The 21,964-nt window shown below is 39.9% G+C and overlaps 2 protein-coding genes across 2 annotated transcripts in view; both read left to right on the top strand.

Moving 5' to 3' along the window:
• Nucleotides 1–21,964, top strand: part of uchl5 (ubiquitin carboxyl-terminal hydrolase L5) — a 1,000,928-nt gene that overhangs the window by 935,289 nt on the left and 43,675 nt on the right. The window lies entirely within an intron of this gene.
• rgs16 (regulator of G protein signaling 16) lies at nucleotides 9,230–11,362 on the top strand. Its single transcript, XM_035789910.1, has 4 exons — nucleotides 9,230–9,341; nucleotides 9,617–9,762; nucleotides 10,176–10,342; nucleotides 10,505–11,362. The coding sequence occupies exons 1-4, from the start codon at nucleotides 9,298–9,300 to the stop codon at nucleotides 10,703–10,705; spliced, it is 558 nt and encodes a 185-aa protein (XP_035645803.1). The 5' UTR covers nucleotides 9,230–9,297; the 3' UTR covers nucleotides 10,706–11,362.

The following is a 21,964-nucleotide window of genomic DNA, read 5'->3' as shown; positions in this document are numbered from 1 at the left end:
GTTTTTGGCTGATCTTTTTTGAATGTTATTTCCACGTAACAAATCTTTCTATATTTATTTGCAGTAAAGAGAAACAAATGTCCCACTCAAGCTGCACAGATTTCCAAAGCAAACTGTTGGCAAGGCAACACTTGTTCTACTTCACTAATGAGAAATCTAACAAACGTGCCACACTCTCTCTCTCCTCTCTCTGTAGCTTCCTAATCAATAGCAAACGCAATCACCTGCCCAGAGCCTGCTGCTGTTATGATTGCTTCTCACTCATCACATTTACAGAGAAACAACAACAACAGTCCCAGGGAGTAGAAACCCATATGCCTCCATCCAAAAGATGGTGACTTTACATATTGATTGTTATTTCCAAAATCACTTAAAATGGCACATTGGTGTGAGTGAAGTAAGACACCTGTGATCAACATGTTATTTCCCAGGCTTCCATTGTGTAGTGAAAGATAAGCACCAAATCTCAGCATGCTAGAGTTAATCAGTTAGCAGTCTATGTTGATCATATGGCCAAAAGGCGAGATACCTCTATGCAGTCGTTAAACCCAGTCAAACAATGGGTAGCATGTGGTCAACACCTCAAGGTTCTGTTAGTGTAGTGTTCAATATACTGGACATTAGTCACGCTCAGTCCCTCCTCTGAGGCAGAGGATCTGTGAAATGGTTTTATCACAGGGCAATAAAACAGACAAAACAGTGATCACATTACATGCAGTCACTGAGCAACTGTCTCAGCCCACTCAATATGCTATGAAGGAACCAGCCAAACACAAGGGAAGTACATAGCAACAAGAGGTGTTGGAGACAAGCAAAACACGAGGAAAATTGACGGCCACTCCCTTATTGAAAAAACACATGAATTTCACATGTGAACACGTGGAAGTGTTCCAAAAGTACATGTTTTCATGTGATCACTTGTGACAACATGTAAAGCAACGTGTGATCAAATGAAACTACACATCTGAAATCGTGATCACATATGAAGTGTTCCAAAAACACGTTTTCACATCTGAAATTTTATGTGGAATCATGTGACTTTCCACGTGAAATCATGTGGTTTTTGATTGATTGTAATATTAAAGTCTGTAGTGTTCATGTGATGTCAACATATAAAATATGTTATTTTTCAGTGTGTATGATGGGAATGCTGCTTAATGCAGGTCTATATATATTCATATGGACATGCATCTTCTAAATACCGGAAGCATACACAGGTGTCAACATGGTGATTTACCAGCACCCCATACCATGTATTACACATGCCACTTCCTGTACACTACAAAGTGGGTTTGATTGAAGTGGGCCCTCAAATCATTGTGAGCCAATAGGGAGAGGTTAGATTGCCTGTCCCTGTGGAGTCGTACAGTGAATATTGTGTAACGAGGCCTGGGCAGCATCTGTTGGCTCGGGGCTGAACCCTCCTCTACCTCATCCCTTTCGCTCTTCCCCTCTTCACTTGGGAACTATCAGACAGATGAGCAACCTAAGGCTCCCAAACTCACCACAAGGAGCCATGTTGCCACCACAGATGGAGGGGAACATTCTGGTACTAAAAATGTGTAATTTCAACTGATACTAATCGCATGGCATTCGATTGAAGACTAGTTTCAAATCAATCCAAATCAAACATTTTATTTGTCACATGGGCCGAATACAACAAGTTTAGACCTTACCGTGAAATGCTTACTTACAAGCCCTTAACCAACAGTGCAGTTCAAGAAAGAGCTAAGAAAATACTTACCAAATAAAGTAAAGTAAAAAATAATTGTAAAAAGTAACACAATAAAATAACAATTTACGAGGCTATATACACGGGATACCGGTACCGAGTCAATGTTCGGGGGTACAAGTTAGTTGAGGTAATTTGTACATGTAGGTAGGGTGAAGTGACTATGCATAGATAATAAACAGCGAGTAGCAGCAGTGTAAAAAAACAAATGGGGGGTCAATGTAAATAGTCTGGGTGGCCATTTGATTAATTGTTCAGCATTATTATGGCTTGGGGGTAGAAGCTGTTAAGGAGCCTTTTGGTCCTAGACTTGGCACTCCGGTACCACTTGCCTTGCAGTAGCAGAGAGAACAGTCTATGACTTGGGTGACTGGTGTCTTTGACCATTTTTGGGGCTTTCCTGTGACACCTTCTAGTATATATAGGTCTTGGATGGCAGGAAGCTTGGCCCCAGTGATGTACTGGGCCGTACCCACTACCCTCTGTAGCACCTTACGGTCTGATGCTGAGCAGTTGACATACCAGGCGGGGATGCAACCGGTCAGGATGCTCTCAAGGGTGCAGTTAGAAGTTTGGAATTACAGTGGATTGTGATTTCACAGCATTCATATATTTGATTTTATCAACACTAGAGCCGCCAATACTTGTCACATACAAGAAGCATACGCATACCAATGATGCCTTTCATACATTTACACAAAAAAAACTGCATAGAATATCTTTGTCTACTCATGGACGTTGCAATTATAGAGGTTTTGAACTGACATTATGTACCCCAGAGCCATAGAGCATGTCCAGCATCTCTATAGCAATAGGGTTAGGGTTAGGGTTAGCTGATCCCACTCCTTCAACTCTGGGTTCATGGAGGTGCAACTTCCCATGTGTCTCAAGCACTGGCGGCTGGTCACACATTAATTGGGTAGGACAGCCTCATAGTAAGGAACAGGATAAATAGAATGGTATCAAACAAATCAAAGGTGGTTACCATGTTTTGGATACCATTCCATTCACTCCATTCCAACCATTATTATGAGCCGTCATTCCCTCAGCAGCCTTCTGTGTTCTCAATGATTCCTTCAGCTGGCTGCTTTCATCAATTACCTTGAGAATTGCAATTTGTCTTTTTCCTATCATCATTCTTCCTCAATGATATTAACCAAGCCATCCCTTTGCTTGCTGTTGACTAGAAGTCCTCAAAAACTAACAAACATTAAAAAATAGTCTGTGCTGCCGGGAACCATTGTGGGCCTTTCCGGTGGCATTGAACTGAAGTGAACTATATTCCAGGACACGGACACGGACACAGCACACACAACACACACACACACACACACACACACACACACACACACACACACACACACACACACACACACACACACACACACACACACACACACACACACACACACACACACACACACACACACACACACACACACACACACACACACACACACACAAACACACACACACACAAACACACACACACACACACATATATCCCCACACACACTTCTTATTTACCGGATTTCACAGGCATTATGGTGCCTGCTGCTGGCCTTCAGAACACTCACCACACCACTGGGCAATTCACACAAGTTGCTAGGGAAACCATGATTTTGCAGGAGACAGAGAGACAGACTAATATATAAAATGATGCCTGTGGATTTGGTGACATCTGTGTTAAGATGGAAACACTGAACTGTTTCTGTTGCAAGCTGAGGTGAGTGACAGTTCATTTTTTTTGAATGGCCATGCGAGGACAGAAAGTACCCTTGATAGAGGCTAAAAGTACTCTTGGGGATGAATGCTGATTGGTTTATATCAATGCAATCAATTATTGATGTTTGTGTAGCGGAAGCCCCTTTGGAGCCACATAAATAAAAATATGAGCTCAACTCTCCTATGTTGCTAGCAAAAACTTTACTTTGAATTTAAGAAAAATATATATATTGAATGGGGTTCGACTGTAACAAACACATTAAGTACATTAGACTTCATGAAAGCACTCCCCATTTGTGTCCAAAAAGCCTTTATAATATTTTCATGACCCAATAAACCAAAAAATGCTTTAACGTTCCAGCCTTGTCTTCAGCTGCGACCCAGAATGAGCTAGCAGTGATCAAACAATTTGTCTCGACCGCCCATCCAATACCTAATAACTAAAGCATCCCTCCCAGCTGGATCCAAATGGAGCTCCATATAAGGCTTAGTGGGAGATCTGGAGAAGGCTATGATAGAATGAGATACAAGGAGCTACATTGGAGTGAATTATGATACCAAGGGGCTAGGTAAGGTAGAATGATTATACCTAGGGGCTAGTTAAGGTAGAGTGAGATACTTTATGTAGGGGCTGTGCTAGGTAATAATAATATGTGGTGTATAATACCTAGAGGCTACATAAGGTTGAGTGATTATACCAAGGAACTACATAAGGTAGAGTGGTTATAACTTGTGGCTTCATAAGGTAGAGTGATGATACCTCGGGGCTACATAAGGTAGAGTGAGGATACCTAGAGGCTATATAAGGCAGAGTGATGATACTTAGTGGCTACATAAGGTAGAGTGATTATCCCAACTGGGCTACATAATGTAGAGTAATGATACCTAGGAGTTACATAAGGTAGACTGATGATACCTAGGGGCTACATAAGGTAGAGTAATTATACCAAGGGGCTAGGTAATGTAGAATTATGATACCCAGGGGTAGGTAACGTAGAATATGTTGTAATACCTATGGGCTGCGTAATGTAGAATGATGATACCAAGCACCTAAGTAAGGTGAGGTCAGGTGGTCTGATACCAAGTGTGACTAAGAAGGTATGGAGAGGTACTGTAAGGTACTTGTCCTCAACAGCTACCCCTCATGGTGTCACACAAGGAGAGAAGAATAATTACCACAGATAAAACTTGTGTGATACTGTATTCCGCCCTGAACTGAAATGTCAATTTAGGTTTTATGCAGTGTTGTTCGGCTTTGCAGTGTCAAAAAACTTCCGGATGATAAAACATTAATAATCCATTGATGAACATATACAGTTAGGTAAACAGATGGTTATTTGGCACAGAATAAAACCCTCAGCTGCTACACAGGAAAACTACAAAACGCCAGCAAACCTGTTCAGAGAAGCTAAGTCAGGAGATTATCGAGAACATTCCATGGAAGACCAGAACAGAATTGATAAAAGAAGAAAGATGCTTTCAATTAATATATCCCTTTGGAGGCATGAAATTATGTGTGACAGTCCTTCTCAATGACTGTCTGTTTTGTGGACGTATATCTTTGGGTCATATCTTGTCTACTCCTCTGCTTGTCTGCAGGGTTAGGGTACTGTATACCCAGAATAGGTCCTTATCAGGGGATCTTCTAACAAATCAGATCTTTGTGAGTGTGTTATTTTGAGCATATAACTGTTGCAGAGTATCAGTTGCTTGTGTATATTTTCAGAATCCCAACCAAAGACTGAAAGGCTACTATGAACTGCTACTGGACCTGGGTAAAGCATCCCTTATATGGTTTGCCTTCCAATAACTGATCTTCACCTCTATGAAGAAACCATTATCCTAGCATAAATCTTGAATTACTTGTGTATATGCCAGTGCTGTAGGCTTCTATGTAGAGTATGTTACAGGAGGAGATGCATTGTAGGGGAAAGAATAACTCTTATTGTCTGGTAGTTTCTCCCAGTGTGATGTTTCAGTGTCAATTAAATTGCCAATTAAATCGTGAGTGGCACATTTAACCGGTAACAAAAATACGTCTGAGAGGGTGCAGCAAGACAGATAGAAAAAGATATTTGGAAAGAAAATACAGAGGGCTATGTCCTCCCTCCACAACTCCTGCTTGAGCAAATAGCTCCCAAGTAAAGAATAGAAGAAAGTACCCTAGCTTACATCACCCAGGCAACTCCAACCTTAGAGAAGACAGCGTCAGACCTCAAGGACAGCTTCTTCACAGCTTCCGGAGAGTTCCTTTTGTAATTCCCACACCTTACACAACAAGCACAGTATTATTTCCTTCCAGACACTTCTTTCCTCCTTCGTTCTCCGATGTTAGAACAGACAGGCCTTTGTGTGTGATGACATCACAATGATAACTCTGTGTCTGTGTGTGGACAGGTTCTCCCAGGCTTTTCTAGGAACCGGAGAGACCTTTTATTCCCTCAAATTAAATTGAATGGTCTTTTACCAGAATGTTCCCCGTGGTATACCCATACAGTCCCCATGGTCTATTTTAAGAGCCATACACTGATGATGCAGGGGAATCATCCTCATCAATGCAAACTAACCTTGATTAATGCTGCAATAAAAAATGGCATTTGTGCATTGTGCAGTCATTATGTTTGTGTATTGCACAGTCAAATGTTTATTTTCTCTACGATCGTATAAGAAGGATGGGTAATACAAATGATGCATCTATCTGACAACGTTATGAAGATACTCCTAGAAATAAGTGTTTCCAAAAGGGTTCTTTGCGGAGGTTTGGGGTTCTACCAAGAACGATTTTCATCTGAAGAACGCTTTTTGGAAGAGTAGTGTTCTTTGTAAGGCAAAGGGTTTTACCTAGAACCTTTAAAATCCTAAGAACTATTTTAGGAAGAAAGGGTTCTTTGATGATTTTTGGAAGGCAAGAAGGTTCTACTTAGAACCCGTCTGAAGCTTTTTTATGATATTTTTTACTTTCTTTTAAATAGTACCTGAGCATTATTTTTTTTAACCCCTAAAGTCAATGTGGAAATCTAATTAGCATAATAATAAAAAAAAAACATTTTAAACCAGTTAAACGTAACTAAATGTAATCGAAAATGTAATCTACGTAATCCCCAAAAGGAATAATTTATAATGAGAGGGCCATAAACAATAACTAGCAATTCTGCATACTCAAAGAAAGGTTAAAATATCACCTTTCTGATTTAAAAAAAATAGTAATACATTGCTGAGGTGTAGTCACTTTCTAAATATAGCATAATCAAATTATAAAACGACAATAAGATTTCACCTTACTTATAATTGTAAAATACATATTTTATGTTTAGATCTGCATATTTTCTAAAGCTCCGTCTTGATCAAAATGTCTTCCCCATCGCTGTGAACATCTGACAGAGCTCCTGCTTTGCTTCCTGAACTCGTTAGGAACTCGTCTTCTGTTTTTGTGTTTACAATATTTTTGATTAATGGCTATAAATTGATCCATGAATGTGCTATCCTGATGAAAACACACTCTCTTGCTACGATGTAACGATTGCAGGTATGTGCTTTGTCAGTGGCTGTGTTGTAGGGTTCAGTCAGGAGTTGATGGACAGTTGGAAGAGCAAACAAAATGGTAGGAAGGACATGCCAGCTTCAAGTGGTTTCAGATTTCACATCCTATGTCATACAGGCTCAGAAAAAAAGACTACTAGTCTGTGGGAACCAGGGCTATCGCTAAATGCAAACCATTTCGATCTACAGATCAATTTATAATCCACAGATCAATTTGTAAGCGTAAATGTTGGTCAGTCGGAACCGGTACCAGAACCACGCAAGGCCCCTAAAAAGGGGACCTTACATCTAATAGGTAGCTAGAGATATCTGTTGATTTGCATGGGCTGCATCTCAATCCACCGCATCCGCTGATGTCAGCCTTCTGCATCTGCAGTGGACGGTGCAAGAGCTACAGCAGTGTTTGTCAGAGCAGGAGAGGTCCCGAAAATGGGTCTTTTCACGGAAACGTCTGAAGCTCCAAACCGCTCCAAACTAATATGTCCCCACTATGGAAAGATGAGACTCGCATGAACACATACAGTACATGTTGGTTGTTTTGCTCTAAGACACCCACAAGCCTCACAAGGTGGCCTCGTACTAGTTAAAACAATTTATGGAATTATAATATATGGAAGTAGTTTAGTGCCCCAAAAAAAGGGGTTAAACATGGGTTGAATTATATACATATCAAATCAAATCCAATTTTATTTGTCATATGCACCAAATACAACAGGTGTCGTAGACCTGACATTGAAATTCTTACTTACAAGCCCTTAACCAACAATGCTTTAAGAATTTTTTTTAATAAGTGTTAAGTAAAAAAAAATGAAAATAGAAAATAAAAGCAACAAATAATTAAACAGCAGCAGTAAAATAACAAGCGAGGCTGTATACAGGAGGTTCCAGTACAGAGTCAATATGCGGGGACACCGGTTAGTTGAGGTAATTGAGGTAATATGTACAGTACATGTAGGTAGAGTTAAAGTGACAATGCATAGATTATAAACAGAGAGTAGCAGCAGCGTAAAAGAGGGGTCTGGGTAGCCCTTTGATTAGCTGTTCAGGAGTCTTATGGCAGTCTGTTTCCTGACTTATATCGCTCAGATATAGGAGAGACACTTCCACACAAACTTCTTTCTGATCTATTTTTTTACTATCTGTTTGCCATGGCTAAATAGGTTATTCAATGTGTTTCTATGGGCTAATAGCAGTAAGGTCAAATTCAATGTTTAATCAAATAAGAAAGTAAGAAAAATTGATACCTACAGGGGTCCAAAAATTCAAAATCAAGTAGCAAAATGATCCATGGTATGCTTAGTAAAAATCATTTTTACTGGTATTGTTTATCCAATTAAATGTTGTGATGCGCATTAAACTTTACAAAATAATCAAACCACATTTCCTTCCCTGAAACAGGCCCTGGACTTTTTATATCTATGAGATCATCTTTGTTGAAGGGTAATTCCTCCGTTGTAAGATGTAGTATTATTACTCTATTCTCATCTTATCTTCCCTGTCATCTCCTGTGTGTTTGTGTCCAAGCAGTGATCATTAACAGCAGACAAAACAGCTGCCCCAGACTTTGCCTAGTCAAATAAAGGTTAACAAAAATACAGCAGACAAAGGAAGAACATAATAATTGTGGTGACATCCAACAGGTGGCGGATATAACAGTGCACATGTTGGCACCTCTTCCTTATGGTTAGTAAGCACTGCCACACATACACACATGAACTGAACACATGCACGCACACACATGAATGGATGCACACACACCTTGAAATGGACACACACACACAAATGCCCACTGGCCCAAGTGGGAGATTAATTTTGTCCAATTAGACAATAACATGTTTTCAGGCAGCAGAAAGAAAACAAACAACATGAAGGACGTGTGATTTCAGGGATGTCGAAAAATATATATAAAAAAATATCAGAAGCTTTTATCATTAGGTCACACAGTCATTTCCCAGCTTCATCCTCCCTCCATCTCTCGCTCCCTCTCTCCTCTCTATCCCTCTCTCGTTCTCTCTCCCCTTCCTTCCTTTCCACCCTCCATCCCTTCCTATTCCTTTTCCTCCTTCCCTATCTCTCTCTCCCTATCTCTCTCTCTCTCTCTCTCTCTCTCTCTCTCTCTCTCTCTCTCACACACACGCAGAGTCCTCAGGCCGTGTCATTGGCTGAGCAGGCTGATGATGAGTCACAGGCTGGAGGATAAAAGCTCTCTGCTCCCTCAATGCAGACACACTCTGTTGATATCAGTTCAGCTGCTACACATCTACCTATCTTGCTATCGCTCTCTATCATCCACAGCAACTATGTGCAAAGGACTAGCATTACTGCCTACCACCTGCCTGGAAAGGTATATAGAACATTTTTTTTACCATCCACAGGTTTACTGTTGCTGTCTCTGGCATTTGGATTAGAGGATTAAAGGGGATCATTATTGGGTGTTGTAGCTTCTGTAATGGTGAAAGTGAAGGTGGTTTTGGTAGATTCTAAATTTAGACCTTGCAGTGCGGAGACGTGTCTATTTTTGTGTGACTAGTTTGTAGCAAAATATTGTGCTCAACAAGGACACAATTCAAGGGCTTGTGGAGTATTTATCTAACCTATGATGTTATTCTCTCTCTCTAGGGCCAAGGAACTAAAAGCAAAGCTGGGCAGCTTTCTGCAAAAACCCGACTGGAGTCTAGCAAACTGCAAAATAGGCAAAACTAGACCTACTCTGGAACAATGTATGAGGTGGAAAGAGTCTTTCGAAAAGCTGTTGTCCAGTAAACGTAAGTAAACCTTACTCTGAAGACACTGCAAAAACACATGCAAACATATACACGATTAGCCTAGTTCCGACACAAATAATCCTTTAAGATTAGAGTGGGACATTTTGTCCAATTTTAAACCCAGATTTTAGCCCCAGATTTTGGCTCCAGTATTACTGGGAGCTCGCTAATTACGAAGATAAGAGAGGACTTGATCCTCACCACATCACACAGCCGCTACTGTAGATTAGAACACACGTGCTGGCACTGTGCTGGTGGCTATACCACAAGATATAGACACATGCATACACGTGTACAGACACACAGCAGATAATGCAAGGACACAGATGCTAGGATAGCCCACTGCACAGGATCATTGTTATTGCACTGTACCAATATGAATCTCTCTCGCTCTTTCTCTCTCTCTTTATCAGATGGACTGATGGCCTTTACAGCTTTCCTGGTGTCAGAGTTCAGTGAGGAGAACATTGCATTCTATGTTGCCTGTGAGGACTTCAGGAGCACTAAGTCTGCTGCCAAGCTGGCGGCAAAAGCCCAGAGAATCTATGATGAGTTCATCTGCACCGACGCACCCCGAGAGGTATGCATCCCTCAACAGCTTACTTTACTCTCCCTCACCTATGGAATTTGCATAGCATCCCACGTTCAATAATCTTAATTATAACTCAAAAGTGAAAATAAAAAAACTTAATTCAAACTGTAGCAGATGACTAACCTCCCTCTCTCCATTATCTCTCTCCAGGTGAACATTGACCACGAGACTCGTGACATCACCAGGGCCAACCTGAAAGATCCATCTACATCCTGTTTCGACATGGCCCAGCATAGGATCTACCTTCTCATGGCCAAGGACTGCTACCCTCGCTTCCTTCGTTCCCCAGCTTACAAAGACCTGATCAGCCAGCTCTGTGCAAAGTGCACATCCATCTCCAAGAAGGCGTGAATTAGTAATAGAGGACCTACTGTGGTCGTCTAAAATTTTAAATAAGAAAATGAATGCATCGCCTATGTGCATTGACCGTGCGTGAAACCTCAAGACGGGAATTGTACAGATGGACGAATGTCTCGTCATGAACCAGAGGTTCTGGTGCCAGCTAATCTGAAAGATGATGAGAGTCAATCACCATAAAGCTCTGAAGGAGAGAAAGAGAAAAGTGATACGCCATGAGGATGGAAGATGAGACTTGAACAAGAACTGTGGTGGCAATATCAACACATGATGTTGACTATCATCAGTGAATGTACAGAGATACAGAGTGGGCTGAAGGAAGGGTGATAAAGGATGCATTGACAAGTTGGACATTTGCAATCAAAGACACACTGTTATAGTGTCCCAGTCTACTGCATCAATGTCTAACACTGTGTTCATGACTAGGCATGTTTTCTACATGCTTTTTTAATGTTTATGGGAACTGAGTATTTATTCTATTGATTTGTTTCTACTCTGTTCTGTTGTCTCTGTGTTAAATATTCTGTTTGACAAGACCAACAAACGATGAAAAACTGTGCAATATATTTTTACTGTTATCTGATTTGTGATGTTTTTTACTGTAAAAAATTATAAGTTATTTGAATAAAAAACAAAACCACAATATTAAAACAGTGTCTGTCGTACATAATATCACTTCCAATATCACTTTTGAGTCAGTTCACTATATTGATGAGGTAACTGAATAGTAGGTTGTGATCAGCAGGGTTGGGGAGTAATCAGACTACAAAAGAACTGTAACTGTAATCAGTTACGTTACCAGCAAAATTATGGTAGTGATATTACAGATACTTTTGCTGGTAATGTATGCGGGAAAAAATACATTAACACCTTTATGTTTTCTCAATGACATTCATTCAGCATTGAAAATAAATTGTGCTTTATTGTCACATACACCACATAGGTTGTTATTTTACGGGGTCAGCCATAGTTGTACTGCACCCCTGGAGAAAATTAGGGTTATGTGCCTTGCTCAAGGGCACATAAAGATATTTTTTATATTGTTGGCTCAGGTATTCAAACCAGCAACTTTTCGGTTACTTGCCCAATGCTCTAACCACTAGGCTACTTGCCACCCTACAGAAGGCACAAGTTTAAGTTTGCTCCACCTCAGCGAGTCTGACCACAATTCAGATCACTGTGATGACACATCAAATGTGTTTGATGGATCATTTTAGTCTTCTTCTAATACTTCTTAGACGGAAAGCAATCCCAAAGGAACTGAAAGTAATCAGATTACATTACTAAATTTGGCTAATCCAAAAGTTATGGTACTGATAACAATTTTGGACAGGTAACTACAGTAGTTACATTACCAGCAAAATGTAACGGATTACATTCATAAAGTAGCCTACCCAACTGTGGTGATCAGTACATGATTATGCCTGCGTAGTACAACACTGGCAACATGCCATTTAATAAAATGTTCACTATATACTGTAGTTAATAACTAAGTAGCACAAAATATGTAATTTAGCGATGATTTTCTATATATTTACTATTCATAATACCGATCAGAGCCTCTCCTTACGAAGCTAGACAACATCCATTTCAGTGTAACAGGATATCAGACATGCAATACAACGGTCATCTTCGGATGATGATAGAACATGTTTGCTCATACTCTATCATTACTATGATTATTATGAGGCTGGGATTATTTTCATTAAACCCAATCGGCAGTGACATTAACTTTACACTAATTGGGTCACCAAGGCAACCGTTTTGGGATGTATTCCAAATCACCAGGAACACCAAATGTTCCTGCCAGCTAATAACTGTGCATTGTATGTGCATTGTGTAGACTATCTGAGCTTTTGTTTCATATGGTGTGAACTGGAAGCTAGTTCTTGGAAACAGGAAATAAAAGAGAGATAGTGTGAGATCATCTACGTAATATAGAGTCATAAAGCCTTGTTAGTTATTATTGTTTGATCAAGTCATCTATGTTTGCAACCAATGATATAAATCAAACTAGCATTGTGGCAGAACAGTTCTCAGCATATATCATATGCCTACCGAACTAGCATTATTGACACTCCTCAGCTGCTACAACCACGTCAGCCATCTAACATATCCACAATGGTTCATAATCCTGCTGAGATTATGTAAAACCAGTTGTATGACTTAATTTAGATAATGTTGAGGTGACACTTTTAAAGTACTGTCACTAATACATGCAATGTAACGACATGGTAACTATTCAAGTAATGAATTTGTTGGTAGACTACACAATATTGCATAGTACCCACTACAAATGTGATAAGAATAATTATCTGATTTAGAAAATGTAATTTTGAAGATGTCTTGATGACAAGTGTCCAAGTCATGGTTATTTAAATGTCATCAGTGAGGAGTGGACCTAGCGCAGGTGGAACTCAGAGCTGCTGAATTTGTATTTAAGTTAGATCTGATCTTATTTGTAACAAAATGTCCATTAGTCCCAGCCGAGGAGTATCAATAAAGCTAGTTTGTAGGCAAATGCTGTTCAATGCATTGGGGATAATGAAGAGGGGTACTCGGGACCATTTTGATGAAGCCTCTTCAGCATGGACTCACAGATGTACATTCCCTTTAGTGGAGCACCAGGCAATGTTCTGACTGGGAAAGCAATGTTCCAAACCAGAGATAATGGTTGTTTGACCTCGAAGGTAAAAGTAACAAATATAAAAACTGAGCTCTATATCTGACATGGTACAGGTGTCTTCTTTTTTTTAAGCCCATAACCATGTGTGTGAGGTGTATATTTTTGTTTCAAAGTACATTTGTTTAAGGCTACAAATAAACACTCTGTGTGAACCTTATTTAGCCCACTGTGGTAAAAGGTTTAATGATGATCTTAACTGGTTAATATTTTGGGCCAGAAATGGGCGTCAAATTTTTTTTTTAATGGCCTGTAATTTAGTCATCTGGTGTTATTTTTTCAGGAATTATGATTGGAGCCTAGTCGGGTTAACCAGTTTGGTCACACACAGGCAAACCCATGTTGGCAACATAGGTCCCCAGTGGGCTATCTGGCGTGAATATGGTCAGAGGTTGTCTCTGGGACCCAGTTGCATATACCACCTGGGGCGCATACGCATTCAATATTAGGCACAATACACAATTTCTCATTCAGGCTCTTAACGTTGGAGATGTCCAGGCAAGACAACGGGAGCTGGAAATCTGGTTATTCACCCGGTAAGTGGGACTGAATACATGTAACATTTACTTGCGTCGTAAGCTAATCGTTTTTTGTATCTTCTGCTGCTGCCTGACTGCAGACTCGTTATAGCTAACATTAGCTAGTTAATGTTTGGCATGGTTGCTAGTTAACGATATTGGGTAACGTTAGCTAACTCAAGGCGGGCTGAAATACAATGGCTAGCTAGCAACTTCACTCAAAGAGTCATGTTATGCTGGACCTGCACGAGCGTTTGGATATGTGTACCTAATGCCCTAACAAGTAGCTACTTGGACATAAATAATTGACATTATCGAACAAATCAAGCATTTATTGTGGAACTAGGATTCCTGGGAGTGCATTCTGATGAAGATCATCAAAGGTAAGGGAATATTTATAATGTGATTTCTGGTTTCTGTTGACTCCAACACGGCGGATAATTTTATTATTTTTCTGAGCGCCGGCTCAGATTATTTCATGGTTTGCAATAATACGTTTTTTTGAAATCTGACATTGCATTACCTTTTTAGGGATAGGGGGCAGCATTTTCACTTTGGATGAATTGCGTGCCCATAATGAACTGCGCCCTACTCTGTTCCAGATGCTAATATATGCATATTATTATTACTATTGGATAGAAAACACTCTGAAGTTTCTAAAACTTTTTGAATTATGTCTGTGAGTATAACAGAACTCATATGGCCGGCAAACTTCCAAACAGGAAGTGGAAATTCTGGGGCTGGTTGATTGCAACTCATCGCCTATTCACATCCCAGTAAGATATGGATCTGTTCACACTTCCTACGCCTTCCACTGATGTCAACAGTCAGTAGAACATGGAATGAAGGCTCTAGTGTGATATGGGGCCGGATGGCAGCTATTTGAGTCAGTGGTCTGGCAGAATGCCAGTTCCTGGTCATGCACATTTCTCATGATATCGCCATGCGTTCCATTACTCTGTAGTCAAAAACTAATGCTCCGGTTGGAACGTTATTGGATATATATGATAACAACATCCTGAAGATTGATTCTCTACTTAATTTGACCAGTTTATTCGACCTGGAATATAACTTTTTTAAGTTTTCGTCCGAGTTCGCCTGGACTGGCGCCAGCGTTTGGACATGTGAACTAAACGTGCTAGCAAAAGTAGCTAATTGGACACTAGTAATGGACGTTATCGAACAAAACAATTATGTATTGCGGAAGTAGGATTCCTGGCACTGCATTCTGATGAAAGATCATCAAAGGTAAGGGAATATTTATGATGTAATTTCGTATTTCTTTTGACTCCAACATGGCGCAGAAATGTTGTGTACCTCTGAGCGCCGTCTCAGATTATTGCATGGAATGCTTTTTCCGTAAAGTTTTTAAAAAATCTGACAGCGGTTGCATTAAGAACAAGTGTATCTTTAATCATACGTAAAACATGTATCTTTCATCAAAGTTTATGATGAGTATTTCTGTTATATGACGTGGCTCTCTGTAATTACTCCGGATATTTTGGAGGCATTTCTGAACATGGCGCCGATGTAAACCGAGATTTGTGGATATAATTATGCACATTATCGAACAAACATAAATGTATTGTGTAACATGATGTCCTATGAGTGTCATCTGATGAAGATTATCAAAGTTTAGTGATTCATTTCATCTCTATCTCCGCTTTTGTAACTCTTTGGCTGGGAAAAATGGCTGTGTGTTTTGGGGGATTTGGTGGTGATCTAACATAAATATATGTCATGTTTTCGCTGTAAAACATTTAAAAAATCAGACACGATGGGTAGATTAACATAGATGTTTTTCATTCATTTTCTCTATTGGTCTTGTTAATGTGTGCGAGTTAAATATTTCTAAAAATATTTTGGAATTTCCCGCTCTGCCTTTCCAGTGGAATGTTGGGGGGGTTCCGCATTCCGAATGTCCAAGACAGGTTAAGGAGAGGTATATCTATAATTCCATGTGTATAACTTGTATTATCATCTACATTTATGATGTAAACTCAGATTTTTTTATATAAATATGAACTTTATCAAACAAAACATACATGTATTGTGTAACATGAAGTCCTATGAGTGTCATCTGATGAAAATCATCAAAGGTTAGTGATTCATTTTATCTCTATTTGTACTTTTTGTGACTACTCTCTTTGGCTGGAAAAATGGTTGTTTTTCTGTGAGTTGGTGGTGACCTAACATAATCGTTTGTCGTGCTTTCGCTGTAAAGCCTATTTGAAATCGGACACTGTGGTGGGATTAACAACAAGATTACCTTTAAAACGGTATGTTTAAAACATGTATGTTTGAGGAATTTTAATTATGAGATTTCTGTTGTTTTGAATTTGGCGCCCTGCACTTTCACTAGCTGTTGTCATATCGATCCCGTTAACGGGATTGCAGCCATAAGACGTTTTTAACAAAGTAATCTCTAAAAACAATTAGGTATGTCAAGTCTACCTAATTTAGAGGACTCTGTTTCTTATAGATTATATTTTTGGAAACAGAAAACTGTATGGAGATCAAATGTTTCATTTATGAGAAAATGTGCAGATTGTGTTGCAAAAATCCATCTAGCTCAATCTTCTCCCACTGCCGTCCACTGGGCTTCCATATTTGGTAGTGAGAGGAAACACCAACCAGATGTCTCACATTTATACATGCATGAAACATCTGTATCATCTATCTGTGTTATTGTTGAATTATCTAGTTAACATTGGTTAGCTAGCTAGTTTTGCATTGGACCTAACTTTAAACTTTAACATGGTTTGCTTGCTGAACAGGCTTGCATTAGTAGTAAATGAAAAACTTGTGTTTGATTGAGTTGATTTTGTCATTCTTTGTGAGTGAACATTTCTCAGTAGCTAATTATACGGCCTTCGCTGTATTTATCTACTGTTGGCCGACTCGGTCCAAGTCATGTTTGTACCAAGGCAAATACAATTTGACAGACTGTATTAAATGGCAGCAGCCATTTTGGTTGCACAATGCTGATGAATTGTTCACGGTTCACATGCTATAATGTGTTGGGAATTTATTATTTTTAAGGAATCAAGTCCTTTTTTTGTGGATTTTTTATTTGAATTCTATAAAGGTTGTAAAAAAAAGAAAAGAAAGAAAACGAACCCAAAACAAAACTGAAATTAGAAACTTTGCCTCTGTAACGTTTTTTTAGGTGTGGTGAAGGAGAGTCGGACCAAAACGCAGCGTGTAGATTACGATTCATGTTTAATGAAGAAAACACACTAAACACAAACACTACAAAACAATAAACGTAACGAAAACCGAAACAGCCTAAACTGGTGCAAACTGACACTAGATAGTTACAAGGACACTAAGGACAATCACCCACAAAACAACCAAAGAATATGGCTGCCTAAATATGGTTCCCAATCAGAGACAACGATAAACACCAGACTCTGATTGAGAACCACTCCAGACAGCCATAGACTCTGCTAGATCACCCCACTAGCTACAATCCCGCTATATACCAAAACCCCAAGACAAAACACACCACAATACAAAAACCCCATGCCACACCCTGGCCTGACCCAATACATAAAGATAAACACAAAATACTTCGACCAGGGCGAACTAAAATAAAATAAATATAATGTTAAATTATTGAGCTGGCTAAACTCAGTTTATTAGAACAGGCTGATCAGAAAAGTTTAAATTAAATATGATTTTGGAATTGATTCTGAAATCTCAATGCTCAAAAATATTAAGATTATGTAATCATAAGCACATAAGTGGTAAAGGGTTCTTTTGGCTGCGTTTACACAGGCAGCCCAAATCAAATCTTTTGCCCAATTATTGGCAAAAGAACTGATCTGATTGGCCGATTAGTGGAAAGAAGAAACTGAATTGGGCTGCCTGTGTAAATTCAGCCAAAGCGGCTCATGTAGCCCACATGTCTTATCCATGTCTGGCCAAAAGGTTAACCCTTAGAGCCCTTAGGTAAAGATTGAAATGTTGCACGAGATCAGTAACCTTAAATAGGTTATGTTTTCTTTTCACAGCTACCTATGAACAGGCCTGGATCAAACTTAAAAAGGCAGAGGAGACTTCTGATCTGCAGACTCTCAGACATGGATGAAGAAGAGTCAGGACTTAAATAACTGTGGTAAAACAGCAACAGCAGCACTGCTCGAGGGGCTGATTTCCCTGTGAATACTATCATAAATGTGGAGGCGATGGAGCAAAAGTTACTTGACAGCTTTCCTGAATGGAGTGGTAGGTGCTATGAAAGGGATGTTTTACAACAGCAACAAAAAACTATTGTAATATTGTATGTTATATAAATGTTGCATGTTAGCAATCATGCAATCACAATAGAGTACTTTAAGTACAGGGCAAAAAGTGTGATGATGCAAATTATACGCAAATTACCAACATGATTGTTCTATATGATTTGCATCACACTTGCTTTGTACTGCAGTGTTTCCCAATCCTGGTCCTAGTGACTCAAAGTGGTGTTTTTTGCCCTAACATTCACACACTTCCTTTCACTAAGCAACTCATCATCAAACCTTTGAATTGAATAAGGCATGTGAATGCAAGGGCAAAAACTAAAATGTGCACCCCTTGGGACCAGGATTGAGGAACAGTGGTGTACTGAAAGTCCTCTAGCTTGAGAACTTCACTACTGACATGCACATTTTTGGGATTGTATACAGGGTGAGGAAACCAATGTGTACATTTTGTCATTTTGATTGAACTATCGCTTTACTCAGAGTTCCTGCATTGCATTTGATCTGAGCATGTACTATAAATAAACATTTATTTATTTTACAAAGAACTGCTTCAGTCATCTCTTAAGAAAGCTTTCTTGGGCAGCAGTATCTGGCTCCTACATGGAGACTGAGAACAAACCCAGGTTGGTCCCAGGTGGGCAGCCCAATTGAAAATCACTTTCACAGCCTACCTATTGCCCATATACTGTAATAAATACAAAAATACCAATTCTACCGAGTTCCAAACTTCAACGTCAGCACAATAACTGTTCGTCGGGAGCTTCATGAAATGGGTTTCCATTGCCGAGCAGCCACACACAAGCCTAAGATCACCATGCGAAATGCCAATAGTCGGCCGGAGTGGTGTAAAGCTCGTTGCCATTGGACTTTGGAGCAGTGGACACGCATACTCTGGAGAGATGAATCACGCTTTACCATCTGGCAGTTCGACTGACAAATCTGCGTTTGGAGGATGCCAGGATAACGCTACCTGTCCCAATGCATAGTGCCAACTGTAAAGTTTGATGGAGGAGGAATAATGGTCTGGGGCTTTTTTTCATGGTTTGGGATAAGCCCTTTAGTTCCAGTGAAGTGAAATCGTAATGCTACAGTATACAATAACATTCTAGACGATTCTGTGCTCCCAACTTTGTGGCAACAGTTTGGGGAAGGCCCTTTCCTGTTTCAGCATGACAATGCCCCTTGTCTACAAAGTGTAGGCTCTGATCAGGCCTTACACCCAAACAAGGGCACTGCGTTCATCCACCTCTGGCCTGCTCGCCTCCCTACCACTGAGGAAGTACAGTTCCCTCTCAGCCCAGTCAAAACTGTTCGCTGCTCTGGCTCCCCAATGGTGGAACACACTCCCTCACGACGCCAGGACAGCGGAGTCAATCACCACCTTCCGGAGACACCTGAAACCCCACCTCTTTAAGGAATACCTAGGATAGGATAAAGTAATCCTTCTCACCCCCCTTAAAAGATTTAGATGCACTATTGTAAAGTGGCTGTTCCACTGGATGTCATAAGGTGAATGCACCAATTTGTAAGTCGCTCTGGATAAGAGCGTCTGCTAAATGACTTAAATGTAATGTAAATGTAAGTGAGGTCCATACAGAAATGGTTTGTTGAGATCAGTGTGAAAGAATTTGACTGGCCTGCACACAGCCCTGACCTTAACCCCATCAAACACATTTGGGATGAATTTGAACGCTGACTGCGAGCCAGGCCTAATCACTGAACATCAATGCCCAACCTCACTAATGCTCGTTGGTGAATTGAAGCAAGTCTCTGCAGCAATGTTCCAACATCTAGTGGAATTCCTTCCCAGAAAAGTGGAGGCTGTTATAGCAGCAAAGGGGGGTGACCAACTACATATTAATGCCCATGATTTGGAATGAGATGTCCGGCGAGTAGGTGTCCACATACTTTTGGTTGTGTAGTGTATGTAACCAAGAGCCCCCTGCATGAGGTCGACCACTGGGATAACATTCACAGGAGAGTACTGCCACCATGTGGGAATAAACTGATACAGCACAATATCCTTTCAATTCAATTCAAAGAGCTTTATTGGCATGGGAAACATGTTTACATTGCCAAAGCAATTAAAACAGATAATAAACAAACGTTAAATAAAACAATCAAAAAGGAACAGTAAACATTACACACAAGTTTCAAAAGAATAGAGACATTTAAAAAGTCATTATGGCTATGTACAGTGTTGTAACGATGTGTAAATAAATAAACATAAATATGGGTTGTATTTACAATGGTGTTTTTTCTTCACCAGTTGCTCTTTTCTAGGGGCAACAGATCACACATATTGCTGCTGTGATCGCACACTGCAGTATTTCACCCAATATAGTGGTTCCCAAACATTTTATAGTCCCGTACCCCTTCAAACATTCAACCTCCTGCTGCGTACCCCCTCTAGCACCAGGTTCAGAGCACTCTCAAATGTTGTTTTTTGACATCATTGTACGCCTGCCACACACACACTATACAATACATTTATTAAACATAAGAATTGTTTTTTGTCAAAACCTGGCTCGTGGAAAGTGACAAAGAGCTCTTTGGGCACAAATAATAATCGAATTATAATCAATCATTTTGCTCTTTATTTAGCCATCTTACATATAAAACCTTATTTGTTCATCAAAAATTGTGAATAACTCACCACAGGTTAATGAGAAGGGTATGCTTGAAAGGATGCACATACCCCTGCACTGTTGGGTGTTATTGGAGAGTCTCAGTCTTAAATCATGTTCGACACACAGTCCATGCCTGTATTTAGTTTTCATGCTAGTGATGGCCGAGAATCCACTTTCACATACGTAAGGGGTTGCAAAGGGCATCAGTGTCTTAACAGCACAATTTGCCAAGGCAGGATACTCTGAGCACAGCCCTATCCAGAAATCTGGCTGCGGCTTCTGATTCAATTAAATTTTCACAGAACAGCTTGTTGCAATTTAGATGAGGCTCCCTTGTTCAGATATCGGTAAGTGGACTGGAGGCAGGGCATGAAAGGGATAACGAATCCAGTTGTTTTGGTTGTCCATTTCTCACTCAGGTGCTTCGCTATATCACATTTGACATTGTCCGTAAGCTTGAGTTAATTTGCACACAAAATATATACAATTATGGGAAGACCTGTGTGTGGTCCTTGTTAATGCAGACAGAGAAGAGCTCCAACTTCTTTAATCATAACCTCAATTTTGTCCCTGTAATCCTTGATTCAGATAATTCAGGAGAGAAAACACGTCCCCCAGGTTATCCAGTCGTGTGAGAAACTCGTCGTCATGCAAGCAGTCAGACAAGTGAAAATTATGGTCAGTAAAGAAAACTAAGCTCGTCTCTCAATTAAAAAATATGTGTCAAAACTTTGCCTATTGATAACCATTGTAAAACGTTACATGGTCGCTGCCCATATCATTGCATATTGCAGAAAATACACAAGAGTTCATGGGCCTTGCTTTAACAAAGTTAACCATTTTTACTGTAGTGTCCAAAACGTGTTTCAAGCTGTCAGGCATTCCCATGGCAGCAAGAGCCTCTCGGTGGATACTGCAGTGTACCCAACTGGCGTCGGGAGCAACTGCCTGCACGAGCGTTACCACTCCACTATGTCTTATTAATAAATTATTTGACTAGGCTACCTGTATTTGACATTGTGTTGTTATTTCGCTGAACACTATATGGTTTAATTTGTTTTTTGGCAGTGAAACGAGTCTACTCGGGTATACTCGAGTCTACTCACCCAAATGTATAGCCCAGTTGGAAAATCTAATTGTACAGTTTTAAAATGTGAATTACATTGCGCGTT

Source organism: Oncorhynchus keta, chromosome 1, assembly GCF_023373465.1.
Source record: "Oncorhynchus keta strain PuntledgeMale-10-30-2019 chromosome 1, Oket_V2, whole genome shotgun sequence".
In the NCBI taxonomy this organism is placed as follows: Eukaryota; Metazoa; Chordata; class Actinopteri; order Salmoniformes; family Salmonidae; genus Oncorhynchus; species Oncorhynchus keta.
This window is presented reverse-complemented; position numbering and strand designations above follow the sequence as displayed.